This window comes from Apodemus sylvaticus, unplaced genomic scaffold (genome assembly GCF_947179515.1).
Source record: "Apodemus sylvaticus unplaced genomic scaffold, mApoSyl1.1 scaffold_175, whole genome shotgun sequence".
Lineage (NCBI taxonomy): Eukaryota > Metazoa > Chordata > Mammalia > Rodentia > Muridae > Apodemus > Apodemus sylvaticus.
Window position 1 is genome coordinate 130,094 of NW_026263452.1, and position 15,776 is coordinate 145,869.

Below are 15,776 nucleotides of genomic sequence, written 5' to 3' on the forward strand. Positions count from 1 at the left end.
TTACCTGTTTATTATAATAGTTCCCTGATTGATCTCTTAGCTTCCTTTTAGTTATGTTTTAATGTGTTGTCACAGATGTACTTTCTTTAAAAATATTAATATTTACCCTGTGTTGAGGTTGTCTTTTTGTAGAGTTGGCTGATCACTTGGTGGATAACAGAATAGCAACTGAGTGGACTGTGGGACTCTTACCCATAGTTCCATTACCCACGCATCTTCCCATTTATTACTGCTTTATCCATCATCCTCCCTGCGCCCTAGTGAAACTAGATCACTTCTCTAGAGGAATATTGGTGGTCTCTCAGGGCCTAGAACAAAGGCAGCCTTTGCTTAGATGCTTCTTTCACATATCAGTGGGAAGGCATCCTTCCCTAAATCATAAGGATCTACTGTGCTTGCCTTAACACTATCTCTATTTGTGTAAGGTCGTTTTCGCGCATGACTTTTATTCTGTAGTAGATTATAAACCTGTGAGCAGGGATCATGTCTTATTTTGGTGTTCCCCACAGCTTCTTGTGCTTGGTATGTGAAGCTTGATAAATAGTTCTTCAACAGTGAGTAAAAAGGTTTATAATGATTTTCTTGATGATTAGTAGAAGAAAATGGAGTAAGTTGGGGTATTGACTGGAGTGTGGCTCAGTGGTAGAACTTGTGTCTGGCAGCCCCGGTGTCAGATACCCACATGACTGTCCAGTTCCTCCTTAAAGAAAGAATCTTAAGTGCAATGCTGGTTTGGCTTCTTAGCACACAGGTTTGCACTCAAGAAGCCCTGAGTGGCTCCCCTGTCCTGTCACCCCTCAGTGAGCTATTCTGTTATTCCTCATTGTTGTTTTCTTATGCTTCATATATTTAACTGTTGGTTGTTATACACCTTAGTAATTAACTCTTTTTACAAGTGTTTGAATGGTCAGAGGAGTATATTATATCTGTAGTTTTTAAGATAAAGTATCTTGATGCAACCAGGATTTCTGTAAAATACTGCCTACAGACTATATAAAATTTCCTCTTCTAATCTCTCAACAGGCACATTTTGTGCCCTCCCCACCTCCAAATTGCCTCAGTTACAAATCAGAAGGCAGGCTTGGTGACCAGGACTGGCAAGCACATTTTAAAGTCCCATGCTGTGGAGTTGATCCATCTCAACTTGAGGTATGTTGTTCTTTCTTATTTAAGTCACTTAAATATGCTCACATTCTCTAACTGTCCTATTGAGGTTTGTTCCCACATAATTATTCTTTGTTCCACCCTCTTACTGTCTTTCACACTCATGTGCACGCTAGGAAATTAATGTGTTTACTTGCTTCTCAACAGTTTTTAACCTCTGAAGATACTGCATGAAGTAGAATGTTGTGGCAATAATTCGAATGATTTTGATTGTGATAAAGTGTCTTCTTTTATTTCATCCCCTTTTTCCACTTTTCATTTTTTACACATAGTTCTAGGGAAGATTTATTCTAATTGTCACTGTTTTTAAAATGGATGTGTTAGGGTAGTAATCTTTGAGAATTGAAATGTAACACATATGTAACACACACACAGACACCCCCCACACACACACACACACATACACGTGCAGACTAATGAGTTTCCCTAAGATGAGCATAACCAGGACATCAGCTGATGGACAGACAGTGCAGTTGTGTGTGAAAAGCTTCCTGCCTGCTTGCGTCCAGCCGAGGTCCTACACCAAAGGCCCCCACTCTCCCATTTAAATTTTTTTAATTTGAAAAACACTCCAGAAATCATACAAATTTTCTTTGCATCAATGTTTTTCACTTAAATGTATGTTTGTGTGGGCATATGCATGATTTTGTGTGTAAGCATGTTTTTGTGTCTAAGTAGTTTGTAAGGGCTTGTGCATGTTTGTGTATGTATGCATGTATGTATATGTGTGTATGTTCTTGTATATGTGTTTGTTAGTATGTGTGCATGTGTTTGTGCATGTATGTGTGCGTTTGTGTGTATTTATGTATGTATGTGTGTTTCTGAGTACTTGTATATGTGTTTGTATGTATGTATGTGTGTGTTTGTGTGTGTTTGTTTGTATTGAGCCTTGTAACAGGGTTTTCTTGTGCAGAAGTGAATCTCAATCTTCCTTCTTGACAGTAATTTAAACTATTACTGTGACATTTTTACTAGAGCTGCCAGCATCTCAGGCCACAGTTTTTAGAAGGAAGTAAATAAAAGCATTAATATTATCTTTACAATCCCACAACTTTCGTGGTCATATGAAAGTAGTTCCCCAGTGCACTTCCGTGCCCCAGCCTGTTGGATTTTTGTCTTTTGCTTTTGCTTTTTATTTTTATCCCCATAGTCATTTAAGGAAAGATACCACTGATTCTTTCAGAAGATTTTTCTCACAGGACATCAACTGAAGCTTGTGATAGTAAGACAGCTTTTGTCACTGCTTGTACACACAAAAAAATTAAAGTCACTTTTTTACTTTTTAGATCAAAACAAAATAGGAAATGTTTGATCTTTTGTAGGCATAAGATTTGTACTGACTGAAGATGCTTTTTTTGAAATGTGAATCTTGATTCCAAGGGATTCTCATTTCCTTAGCATTTTGTAAGCTACCTGATTTACTGTACCTAACCACATCTGTCCATTTTCCGATTTTTAGCATCCATGGATTATAGCCTTTGAGTGTTTCCTGGAAGTGCATTCCGGCGCTCAGCCCTGACTAGGGTGTCAGACACAGCATCTCAGGCAAGTTAGACAAGTGTCAATTGGAGCATTTTCTCCTTTTCGGTAAAGCGTTTAGGTAATATTTTCCTAAGGGGAATGTTAATGTCACTCTCTGAAGTAGCTTGAACCCTGTTTAAGGGGCTTGTGTTCCTTTTCTGGCCACATAAATATATTTTTACTGCATAAGGTTTTCTCTGTCAGTATTGGTCACCATTTTCTTCTCTCAGTGCATAGCAGCTATTATATATGTCTCGTGCACTGATGTGATTGGTGTTCCTGTGAGTTCACATCTGAGTATTTAGTATGTCTATAATGGATTGGCAGAAAACTGACTATAAATGAAGGCCTGGGTCCTCTTACTTAAAAATTGAACAATGGTCTTATTCCTCGGCTGTTTTAGCTGAAGCTACTATATTTTGAAATGTCCAACTAGGTTGTCAAAGCCATCGGGCATTTATATATAGTTATATATGAATATTATAAATATGAAGGAACAAGTGAATTCTAACAGACTCTTGGAGGAGAAGGATTGAGATGCCAATCAAAGATGATAACATGAATTTAGATTTTTCTTCTCCTTTTCATAAAGACCCTTTAAGCTAATTTTAAATTAGCTAATTCATGGACTCTAAACCTAAATTCTTACCATAAAGATTTTAATAGAAAGAGTAATAGACTGTGTAGTTTAGATCATTTACATATGACACTTGGTTACATTTAGTTGTTGGTGTGCATGAATCACATATCTTTTTGAGGATAGGATCTCACTCCTATCTGCTTTGAAACTCACTATAGAGATCAAAGTGGCCTGGGATTCACAGAGATCTGCCTGCCTCTGCCTCCCAAGGGCTGGGATTAAAATCTGAACCACCATGTACCCCCATGTACCCCTTGCCCATGCGTCATCCTTTTAACCTGAATTAAAGACTGCTACATACATGTCAGTCTGCTACATACAGCTCAGTCACCGAATAAACTGAAACAAGAAAAACAATTGCTAAATAAAAATTTTCCTGGTTCCATAAAATTTAAAGATGAGGACCCATGATTACCAGATGTTACCGTTTGGGAACATTGGCAATCGAGGCACAGTTGTCCATCTCTTACAGAGATCGAAATAGAAAGAAAGAAATTGGAAATCTGTTGGCAAGCAAAGATTTAGGTGTAAATATTAGGTGAATCTTAATTGTAACGATGAGTATCTTTACATTAAGGAAGATAATTCATAGAGGCAGGCAGATCTCTGTGAGTTCGAGTTGAGGCCAGGCTGAGCTACATAGTAAGTTCCAGGACAGTCAGAGCTATGTGGAAAAAAACCTGTCTCAAAAACAAAACGATACAAAGCACAAACAAAAAAACCTGTAACAACCAAACAAAACCGAAAAGATAATTCAGACCTTGATCTTTTATTTATCATTTTTTATTTTTATGATCTTTTTTGGTTATTTTACTTATTTACATTTCAAATGAACAACATTATCAGCCAAGCAGCTCTTGATCTTAAGAAGTACTTTTAAATGTCATTTCTTTTCTCCACAGAGTGCACATAGATGTGCTTGTGTACTCATTATGTTTGGGTTTATATGTGTTAAGGGAAACGAATATTTTACTGTCCTCTCATCAAATTGTATAAACATAGATAACTATACAATTATAAAGCAAACAAAAAAGTGGAAATTAAAATTTAAAATTGAAATTATTATTTAAAATTTAAAATTGAAATTATTATTAGCTTTACTTTTTTTCTATTCTTTATATTGAACCAAATTTGTTCCTCCTTAACTTTGTGTCTGAAAAAGAAATGGCACAATAAAGTAGGGGTGTCAGGCTTCACAAGGGGAAAGGGTAGCAGGCTTCACTCGGGGAAAGGGTGGCTGTCAACCTTCTTCCTTAGGAGTATGGAAGTGAGGGAAATATCTGTTCAGAGGAGTTTTCATTCATTAGTTCTTTCTCCTTTTTTTTTTTCACTTAACACATCTGTTAGCATTCCACACAGACCAACAGATGTTGCAAAGCAAGTCCTACACTTCGTTCTCAAGAAAAATGACATTTCCTCAGTTGCCTGCCCCACCTCTGTGACTGAGACCAGCCTGCTGCTCCTGCATAATTTGCATATATTAAGTTATGTGCCTTAATGCATTAGGAACCTGAGCTTCAGCATTCCTTTATATGTTAAGGTCGCATGTCATTAGTGACTAGTTTACAGGCTGCCGTAGAGTTCTGAGAAGGAAAGCGATTTGAGGATGGCAACCTGATTCTGTACACTGAGAGTGGATAGCCAGTTAGCAATATTTTTTCTATAAAATAGATGAGTTACAGAAAGCTCGAGCTGTCCCACCACGAGGAAGTGCTGATTGTCATGCGACGTGGAGCGTCATTTTTATTATTTTGGCAAGAACAGGGACAGTTTTGTCTTGACAAGCCATTAGATGAATCCCAGCGTGTGTCACATGAAAAACCACTGATCTTTAACCCAGCTCTGTACTTAACCAAGCTTTGGAAGTAAATTGTGACTGAAGGAAGAGCAAAGGCCAGTACACTGTCATTACAGATTACAGAGTCTGCTAACAGCGGGAGAACTGAGCCCAGGGAGTCACAGGTGCGGTTCTCTAAGCCGTCAGTAGTCCTGCGGATGCTTCTTAAACTGTGTGCACAAGCCATATATTTATTTTATATTTGTTCAGGATTTATGTTGTAGTCCTAGCTAGGGAAGAAAAAAAACTGAAAGAGAGAGAGAGAGAGAGAGAGAGAGAGAGAGAGAGAGAGAGAGAGAGAGAGAGAGAGAAAGAAAGAAAGAAAGAAAGAAAGAAAGAAAGAAAGAAAGAAAGAAAGAAAGAAAGAAAGAAAGCCTTCAAGTGCTTTCTTAGTGCAGGGCCTGAGTTTCTTAGCACAGAACCACGACCTTTATATAGCTTCTATGTTCCCAGTCACAGAATGACCTTAAGAAAGCCCTGTGTTTTGAAGAAATTAAATCCAGTGAAGAAAAGTAAAGTTGGGTATGGTGGAGCACACCCTTAATCCTAGCACTAGAGAGGCAGAGGCAGGCAGATCTCTCGAAATCAACCTGGTCAATAAAGTGAGTTCCAGGTCAGTCAGGGCTACATGATGATACCCTGTCTTTAAAAAAAATAATTGTAATATATATAAAGAAATGATGGGTTATATTCCCATAAACAAACAAACAAACAAAAAGCAACACAATAAATAAACTAGTTTATTCCAAAAGTATATGCAAAAGAGCATTCTTTGGCCTGTCAGTAGTCAGTAACTGTGACTAACTTTTGCATCACTGTGTAATTTTTGAGAAAATAAAAGATCCAAATTCACCTCACTACAAAATATTAAAAAGATAGTAACATTCTAAGCAATCACTTGTGGGAATTACTGCTTACAGAGCGAACAGGAAAGAACACACTGCCTTCCTCTGCTGGTGGGATTGCACTGCACCTCCCTGTAGTCTTGTTATCCTACACTAACTGAAATGCAAATTCTTTGTAACTAATTGGATCTCATTGAGGGTACATGCACAGTGTGTAGTTATGTGCAAAAAGGTTTTTAAAAGTATGCATTTCCTGTAATTACAACTTTTAATTACTATCCATAGTGTGCAGATAGTGCAGGGTTAGGATATATGCTTAACTTTAAAAAATATTATTAGAAACATGACTGGTGAAATGTTTGATAAATACAAATGTGTAATTGTAGCATCTGTAAATTGAATTTAAACTATTTTTTAAAATTAACATTTAGGATTTAGAATTTGAAGCCAGTTGAGTATACTGATGGCATGTTAATAGTACAGTTTTTTTTTTAAAATAAATAAATAAATAAATAAATAAATAAATAAATAAATAAATAAAAACATTGTAAGTGTTAAAACATCATTAGTTATTTCCAGAGCTGCTTACCCTAACCTTGTCCAGTCTCCTGGTCTTATGTTACTGTTGTAAAAGTATTTCAGAGTTGTATGTGTGTATGTGTGTGTGTGTGTGTGTGTGTGTTACTGCTGTGTGTTATGAAGAAGAGTTAGTTACTCCTAGTTCTACAGTTTCTTCAGGACCTTGAGAGCTCCTTGGTGGACCTCTCAGTGTACACAGCCTAACTCTCAGTCTCAGGGACTGTGAGGAGCATCACGTGACCTTTCAGATTTGTGATCCCCTAATCTGAAGTACATGACTTTGAATCAGGAAGAAAGCAATAATTGTGAAAATGATGTTTATCCCCATGGCCTACTTGTAAATAACTTGGATACAAAGGATTTCAGAGGGTTATTCTGTAATCTACAGAATGTTGAGCCAATGGAAAGCCTCAGGAAACAATTCAAGTCTCTTACTGGCTAGAAAAGCATCAAGGTTCTACATTTCCCCATGGAAATGGATGGCAAGTTCACATAACATATTTTGGGAATTTCTATAGGAGTCAGAATTTTATTTTCTAAAATTTATTAAAAAATGGTTTTAAACATAATAAACAAAACATAAACATTCAAAGTTTGTACTTTAGCATGTTTATATATAGCTAACTCTTTGGACTGGTGTCTGTTGTTATAATGAAGCTTTTACTTTTTTTTTTAACTGATTTTAGGAATTAACTAAAATTTTGTTTGACAAAATCCATCTAGGAGGTACAGTACTGTGTAATTGTTGTGATTTTTCTTGTGACTCTTACGAGGTTATCCTGATGTTTTTAAGGCGTGGCTACGGCAGGAATATTTAGGTAATAGTTTTGCTGCAGACTTGTTCGGTTAGACCTTGCAGTCTGAGAGAGACCGGTTTGCATACTCTGGGTAGCATTTTGTCAGAGGACTATGGCTGGGCATAGCAGATTTGGATGTATTAGCTAGTCAACCTAATAACCCTGTACAGACTGTATTGATTTTCTAGGAGAGAGTTTATGAACTAAATAAACTTGGGGTTGGTGTCTTAATAAACTGCTTCTCTCAGTCTGTCACATTTAGTTATGGAGCTGTGCAGTTTAGGGGGAAAAAGGCTAATTCCGTTACAGATTGTTCACAGCAGGGTCTCCAAATTAGCCCTTTGTTTTGTAATGCCACCTTGCTTGGGCTCGCTTTGAGCACATTTCTCAGTTTTGCCCTAATGAGTTGCAACACTGATAATGTGGCTGATGATTTTTCATTGATCTCACTATCACTTGCTTGTCTGGTAATTGATCCATTGCTGAGCCTCTAGTTAATTATATTGGCTTTGACATGGCCGAATTCATGGGGAATTTCAAGTCTTGCAGAATAACAGTTTTAATGAAAGAGTCTATTACTGCAGGTGCTTGCTGCTGCATGCCAGTTGATTTTTGTGTTGTGGTGTGGTGTGGTATGGTGTGTGTGTGTGTGTGTGTTCGTTCATTCGTTCATGCCTGCATGTGTGGGGGTTAGGGGAAATACCTGGGAAAGAAGAGGATCTCAGAACTGAGAAAAAGGGGTGGGGCTGGAAAAATAGGAAGAGGGAGTGAGGGAGAGTGGGGAAGGACTAGGAGAGAGGGAGAGGAAGCAGAAGAGGCCAGAGAGACCATGCAGGCAGAGGATACAACAGTGCTTGAGGGGAGCGAGGAGGATGCTTGCTGTTGACAGTGTCCTTAAGCCTCCCACAAATAACAGCCATTAGTGGGAAGGTCAGGAGCTGAGCAGGCAGCTTGACTGAGGCACTGAGTGCCACTTCAGAAATCAAGAGGCTAGCAAATTTTAGAGGGAGTTAAGTGGGTAATAGCAGTAAAGGTACAGTCACTGTTGGCAATTTTCCCGCCCTCCCCCTCGAAAGAATATTTTTATTGACCACAGGTGGACTTAATATATTTTAAGGCAACAATTCTTTGGGTTCTTGTTCGTCTCCTTTCATATATAGAATTTGCTTCTTTTGAGACTTTTTTGTGCTTAATGGTGGTGAACTGGAGGGAAGTTTAACAGAAAAGCTTTCAGGAGATGTCAGTTCTAGAAGGGAAGGCACATTTGTGTCAACATAGCGTACGGTTGCTCATCTTTTCTCATTGTCCACTAATGACACAGGCTGCCATCGAAACGCTTTTCTGTTTCTTTTGTTGTTTCTGAGAGGAAGGTTTATTGTTATTCTTTCGTTAAGAAGGAGCGAACAGAGTGCTACATTTGTCCTCAGTATTTGTAAGTGGCTGAAGATTAATGTTCCTTACATTTTAAGTTTAGGAAGGATGGCTTTTTCCTGCTGACTACTTTTATGAGATGGCATGAATTTAGCTTTCCATTTTGAAGTTACAATGTTTATGTACAGTGGATTTTTTTCAGTTCTGCTTTTTCCATAAATAAGGGAGATAAATACTATCTAACAAATGGTTGTTTTGTTTTAAAACTGGTTTAATTAAAAATATGACCTGCTATCAGGGTTATATTTCATCAGGCAGGGAAACATTATAGAATTTTCCATAGAGGTCCTAAATGAAAAATGGCATTTTTATATGCATTACTTTTTGCCTGAAATAGGACAGGTTTCTTTTTTCTTCATCTTTTACCCTGTTTTTTTTTTTATTATTATTTAAAAGGTTGATGTAGATGTCTTACCTGAGAACTTTAACAAAGGATTTTATTCTGCATGTGAGCTTTAAGAAAAGGTATTCATTTTTCTTCTCTTCCTTCAGTGTCTCTTTACTTAACCTTCCATTTGGTAATTAATGGCCTGAGGTGCTGGGTATTAAGTGATATATATTTATTTTTGCATATGTTTAGTGTACATCTTCCATGTTTAACTGGTAGCTTTGCTTGTTCACCCTTTATAATATAAGGTCAAATCTCTGTATATTATTTTCCCTATGAGTTTATATGTGGTTATAAATAGCCCCAGCATTATGGTGTGACTTGTGGCAGCTAATATTTAAAAAGCCACTGAGCAAACTTTATGTTCTCCTCCAGATGAATACTTCACTTGCTTCCAGTTTAATTAAAAATATTTAAGTGTCATAGTTTTGCAAGTGTTAAAGAAAGGACTGGTGCTGGATATAACATGTTACAGCAGAAAGCATTGTTGGCGAAAATTCCCAGGGAAGAGCCCTAGCTTTCCCTGGCCTTGTAGATGGTGGTCATGACAGTCCGTGGAGTATGCATCAGTGTGTGTCTATCTGTGTATCTGGAGGGGGGTTAGTACAGTGTCATTTGGTGCCTGACAGTGGAACAGTGCAGTTAACTCCTAGCTCTGCTGTCCAATGACATGCAGTGGCTGAGGGTTTGAAGCTGATGGTTGGGTCTCCAGTGCTGCCTAGGCACCTGACAGGCAGCTGTTAAACTGAGCAGAGGCAAGCTAGGGGAGTCACAATCTATGCATAAATGATAGGGATATCTGTGCAGAAGGTGCGAAGGAAGCTCTGACCGCCTCCTTCCCAAATGAAATGCACAGTTCAGCCAGCTTCTTACCTACACTGTACTCCTGCTACTGGCTGCCAAGAAGCTCAAAAAATCCACCTTCACTTTTCAGTCAGAAGAGGCAGAAGTGGATGTGAGAGAAAGAGACACACAGAGAGACAGAGAGCCAAAGAGGGCAAGAGACTTGACTTTAAGAGACTCCTGTACTGACAACTCCATGCAGTTTGGAACCAGAACGAGTGCGGCTGAACCAGGGTTCATGGGGACATGGCAAAACGCTGATACTAACCTCTTATTCAGAATGTCCCAACAGGTAAGTTACTTTTTCTTTCATTTTTTTTTTAAAGAAACCTCGAGTTGTTATGTGCCCTTTTCTTCTTGCTACTTTTCTTTCTAAATGTTTTTGAAATTAAAAAAAAATACATATATATTGTCATTTCTGTGTTACTGGAATGTGCAGTATTACTTCATGGCTTCCCCAAGGGCTCTTTAAGGAAAAGGGGGGAAAGACATCGAAGTTAGAGAAAGCAAAGGCATTTGTTGCAAAGTTTCACCATGTGCAGCCTGAGCCCTGCCTTAATTTATTTCTTTGTTTCCTGCGGAAAAAGAGAAAAAGCCACTCAACAAATGTATCTTTCTGACTGTGAAAGACTTGGTCAAAGTGTCTGCTGTCTCGAAGTAGGTCTTGCAACTGAACAGTCATAAAGCGCGGGCCCCTCACAGCAGCGGGTTTGACTTCTGGTGTCTGGAGCAGCTGGACTCAGACCCGAGCGAGGCTGTGCAGGCTTCCCTGCCGGCCGGGTCAAGCCGAAGGGCGACAGGCTGCACTCAGGCTTGCTCTCGGCCTCCGTTCCGGCTCTCGGTGGCTCGGTGCCTTCGCTCTCCCCCGTGCTCCCCTGGCCCCGGCGCAGCCAGCTCTGCTTGCCACCCGCCAGCCGCCAGCCGCCCGCAGCCCGGCACGGTGCACTCACACCCGGCGCAGCCCCTGCGTTCTCCCAGAGCCACTTCTCCCTCAGCCGCCACCTGCATCTCGGCTGCTGCCCTGCCGGGAGAGCTGCCCGGAGAGCGCCAGGGCAGCAGCGGACGGATCATTAATCACCCGCAGCTGTCCGTACCAAGCGCTCGGTGATTTGTGCCCTGCGCGCCCGGCTCCTCTTGCACAATTGCAGGCTCTCCGGCTCCGCGAGGGAGCGAGGGTAAGAGGAGGCAAAGGGGAAACAACCCAGAAACTTTCCTCTTGGACTGTGCTCAAGTGAGGGAGGGAAGTTCCCTTGGTGCCTCCCTCCTAGACACTTGCTTTTCAGAAGCCTACCCCAAACCCATACAAAGCAAGAGTTAGTTTATCTTCCATGCAGCACCAAAGTAGTACTAACACATATACTGGGATGTTAAGTAGATGGCAGTTGCTTAAAGATTGGTCTTGCCCCACTCGTTTAAAATAATTGCAACTGCTCTTGTGTATGTAAGAGTTCGCAGAAATTGAATACTTTGGGGTAGATTTTAAAATGTTTGGTAATGAAATAAAACTCCTTTCAAGGCTGTAAACTGCCACAAGTTTAGAAATAACAATTGCCAAAGAAAGTGCATAAAGCCCGGCTCTTGAACATTTAATTGGTAAACAGTTTTATCAGCCAGTTTTAGATAGGAGAAATGTGTTTGAATAAGGTGTATTTGACATCCTGTAGAGGGACCCTGATAACTGCTGATCCAGTAAGCTGGGATTTAAATGCAATCAACATAATAAGCCCAGTAAGCAACTCTTTATGTGCAATCCTTTCCCCCCCCCCCCCCGACACTGAAAAGTTCCTTTCTTGTCTGACAGAGATGCTGCTTGTCTCTGCAGAACACTTTTCGAGATGTTTTTCTGAAGCACTTTTCTGTCTGGGTGGCTCTCTTGTGGTTGGAACAGAGTGTGTTTTCACTAACCTTAGAATCTAGTAACTTGTGCCCCACTTTAAAATTTAGATATCACCAATCCGGGTTTTCCATGAGTTGTGTGTATGTACATGCATGCTGTGAAAGGTTAGATTGCTTTAGGTTTTTCCATCTAGTGAAAAAAGAGTTAATAAAACAGATAGAGATAATGATCAATTGATAAATGGCTATTGAACCACATAGATGTGTTAGATTGCTACTTTGGCACGAGCCCATTTCCAAGTAGATTTGCATCTAAGGAGACTTTAAGTGATGCAAACCATTTAGGACTAAAAGAAATTAAAGCAAATTACATAAAAATAGGTCAGAATTAGGAAAATAATTTAAATTCCTCATAGAGAAACTTGTATGATCAGCTCACCATGGTGTTTTCTGTGTGTTTGCTTGTGTACCTGTATGAATGTATGTGAACTGTGAGCCTTGGTGCCTGTGAGAATAGACACAGGGAAGGCCTTTATGCTTAATGAACAGATTATGACACAGAACACTATGACAAAGGATGAAAATCACAAACTTAAAAAGTATTGTAAATCAACCATTTAGCTGTAGTTTGTTATTATTTTTTTGTGTTGTTGTTGTTGTTGTTTTGCTCTTGTTAGTGATGCTTAGCTTCCCATTTACTTTCATAGTTACTAAATGTTTACCTTTTGTGCATTTTGGAAGTCATCTAAGAAGAGTATATGTTTATATGTGTAGGTGTGCTTTTCTTTCTCTTTCAAGATGCCATTTCAGAGTGTGTAGTCTTAAATTCAAAATCTGCCTAAATATAAGCCTGTGCTGTGCATGCCTAATGTTTTTGTTTTCCTTATGGGTAGTGGGTCAGCAGTGCTGGTTCAGTGTGAGTGGGACAGAGTGTGTGCATGGGGGGTGGGGTGGGGGGAGGGAATGATTCCTGAAATGCTCTCTTAAAAGTCAACAGTTTTGAAGAATAATAGTTTCAATATCCACATTAAGCCACCTTTTGCTAAAGATAAAAAGGTTTTTTCTAATTTAATCAAATATGTACAATTCTATATATATAATTGTTTAGGATAAAAGAGGCTTTTCTGCTTGATTATTTTAATCTCTGAGTAAAAATTTAGCTCATAGAGTGAATGAAATCTTTTAACTACAGTTTTTCACAGTTTTCTATAGTAGAATAAAAATTAATATTTCCTTGACTATCTTGTTAAGCATTGGACAAAACTGACTACTATGGCCAGTAAAAGATGCTTAAAGACTGAGCTATAGAGAACTCACCACATATGATGTTAGCTACAGAAAAATGTATGCTTGGGAATCTGATGAACGCTGAAGTTGAATAATCTAGGTCTGTGTCTTCTAAACGTACGCTAGGCAGAGGCATGGAGCAATCTGTATCTTGCATTTCCCCTGAACAAAGTTAGATTTCCTTAACTGTAAATCTTTCCTTTATCTAACATTAGCAAATGATTTGACTCAGACTCAGTGGAGTTAAGTCTGTTCCCCTTAAAGCTTTAAATGGGACTTCCTGACTTCATCTCCCTACCTTACACTATTTTCCCTAAAATCAAAGATTATTCCTCTAAAAATCAATATGATCTGTTGTTGTTATTCTTGTTTATAAAAATAATATTTTCTTGTAGCAAGATACTTGAGAGGTGTAGCTGTTGACTTTTGTAACTGAGAGTTCTGGATTCAGTTATGAATTGATAATGTCCAAAACCATTTTCTCCTTTTCCTTATCTCTTAAAACCTCAAAGGTTATTTTTCTCAGGATACTCTCTTAAGGTGTTGTTAAAAAGACAGACGGGGGTGGTAGGAGAAAGGAGCTTGCTTTTGGAAGGTTGTTTTGTTTTTTTTTAATCATACTTTGAAAGCTGTTTTTTCTACATAATTTGTACGTTTGTGTATTTGAGAAAGTAGCAAATAAAATCCTTATAGCTTCCTCTAAGAGCGGGTATAGTTTGATCTAATTGAAATCTTTTTAAGAAATGACACTGTACAGATAATGGTGATAGTGTACTTTTCCCATATTACCAGAGGTGTTTATACCTTTTATTATTGCTCAGGTATACTTAACCTGTTTCAAATAAAATGCAGATCCCTTAATAAGGTCTCTTTTCAGAGTAGAGTGAGATACTAAGTTAGAATTATAAATGACGCCTTGCATCATTATGGAGTAATTTAGGATTCACCCAATGATGTAACAAAATTAACAACATAATTTCATTGTGAAACTCTGTCTTATTAAAGAACAACTGTCTGACATTCTTTTACAGTTGCTTTATTTAACTTCATGCAAATATTATTAGTAGTGACATTTTTCTGTTGTGTATTAGATTCTCTCATTAGCATGATGTGTTAGTTATCACCAGAGAAATCATTTCCTAGATAGGTGAGGGACAAAATCGAGAAAGCTAAAAATTATATCAGTTATTTACATTACTACCAGACCATCTGCTCACCAGAGATATGACAGAGTAAACTTTTTGACTAGTATAAAACCTAGCACTTCTGAGAAATGATTAAAAGATATATAAGAAATATATAATAATATTTTTGGAAATCATTTACAAGAGTGCTCAATACAAATTTTTCTTCCAGTAGTCTTTTAGTATTTTCAGTTCATGAGGACAAACACAGTTCCAGTCATAGGATTTGTAGTCAAACTGGAAATGATGTGTGTTTTCTTTTCTGGTTTCTAACCCTCCAAAAAAAATTTGAACATCTCTAACAATTTTAAAGATTCATATATAGTATTTCTTGTTTGCCGCATATCTAAAATATGTACTGTGGGTGGCTTGGTTGTTCTTTGAAGTTCTTGCAATATATTTTTATTCTAAAGCTTCTCCTCAAAACTGGACGCATCCCTTTTACATATGATGAATAGTCTTATTTAATCAGTGCTATGAGGAAGGCAGTTGATAGTTAATGGCCTTTGAAAATGACTTTCATTGTGAGGCAGCATCCATTTCTAGGTTTCCCTCTCTATTTTTTCTCTCTTCCTTTTTAGTATTTCCTTCTTATAGTTGGTGTATTTGGGTAATCACAGCTTACTTAAAAAGGATTAACTTGACAAAACTTACCTTTATGTTAAAATAGGTGTTTATATTTGGTGGCAAATAGTTTTAGCTTGTTGAATTAGCATGCTGCCACCTCTCAGTTCCTCTAACTTGAGAGATGATGTGCTTTATTTTGAACTGTTAATGATGGGTACATATTGAAATTAAAATGTAAGCCTTGACATTCACTTTAATACTGTAGCACACAAGTAGGAATATTTGGATAATTGTCATAGCAGTATTGGATTAGAAATTGTGGTAAAGAAGTGAGTCCCTGTGTGTCAGCCTTTACTTCCAACTTGGTGTGAACATGCAGGCCTCACTAACAGCTCTGCATACTGTATAATGAAATGGGAATGGCATAGGCCTTGTATGTATGATATTCCACGTGTGAGTTATTGTAATGAAACATGCACAAATAGATCCTCAGATGTGTATACACGCAAATAAACTCATTCACCAATTTAAAGCTTATTTCCAACACGTAGCACTTCAAATGAATTTAAGCATAGTTTGGATCATTTTGAAATTACTTCTTTCAATATCTCTGTTATCTGTAACCAAGTAGCTTTATGGAAATTGATTAATGTAACAGGACAGACATAGGCTTCCACCACAACATAGCGTCCTACGCCTATGTCAGGGATAAGCGCCATGACGATTCTTCCCTTACTAATTAGATGCTGAGCAAGACATCTCTGGGAAGTTGGGACAAACATGAATGGGTCACAGCCAAGGCAGGATTGCAAGGATTCCAGTGATAGTGAAAGCATTCAAGTTTGCCAGGTCGCTGT

The 15,776-nt window shown here is 38.3% G+C and overlaps 1 protein-coding gene across 49 annotated transcripts in view; it reads left to right on the plus strand.

Annotated features, from left to right (window-relative positions):
* Positions 1-15,776, plus strand: part of LOC127676254 (zinc finger protein basonuclin-2-like) — a 191,812-nt gene that overhangs the window by 56,852 nt on the left and 119,184 nt on the right. For 46 of the 49 annotated variants that reach the window (XR_007975763.1, XR_007975760.1, XR_007975762.1 and 43 more), the window contains 2 exons: positions 1,024-1,149; positions 10,137-10,337. The exons of 1 other annotated variant lie outside the window; for it this stretch is intronic. Coding sequence is in view for 2 of the 48 variants with exons in the window: in XM_052172143.1 (XP_052028103.1) it covers positions 1,024-1,149; positions 10,137-10,337 (327 nt within the window). In the remaining 46 variants the exon portion in view is untranslated. Of the gene's footprint in view, positions 1-1,023; positions 1,150-2,623; positions 2,714-9,210; positions 9,280-10,136; positions 10,338-15,776 lie in introns of all 49 variants that reach the window. 2 more of the 49 variants (XR_007975798.1, XR_007975794.1) reach the window with 2 other exon arrangements.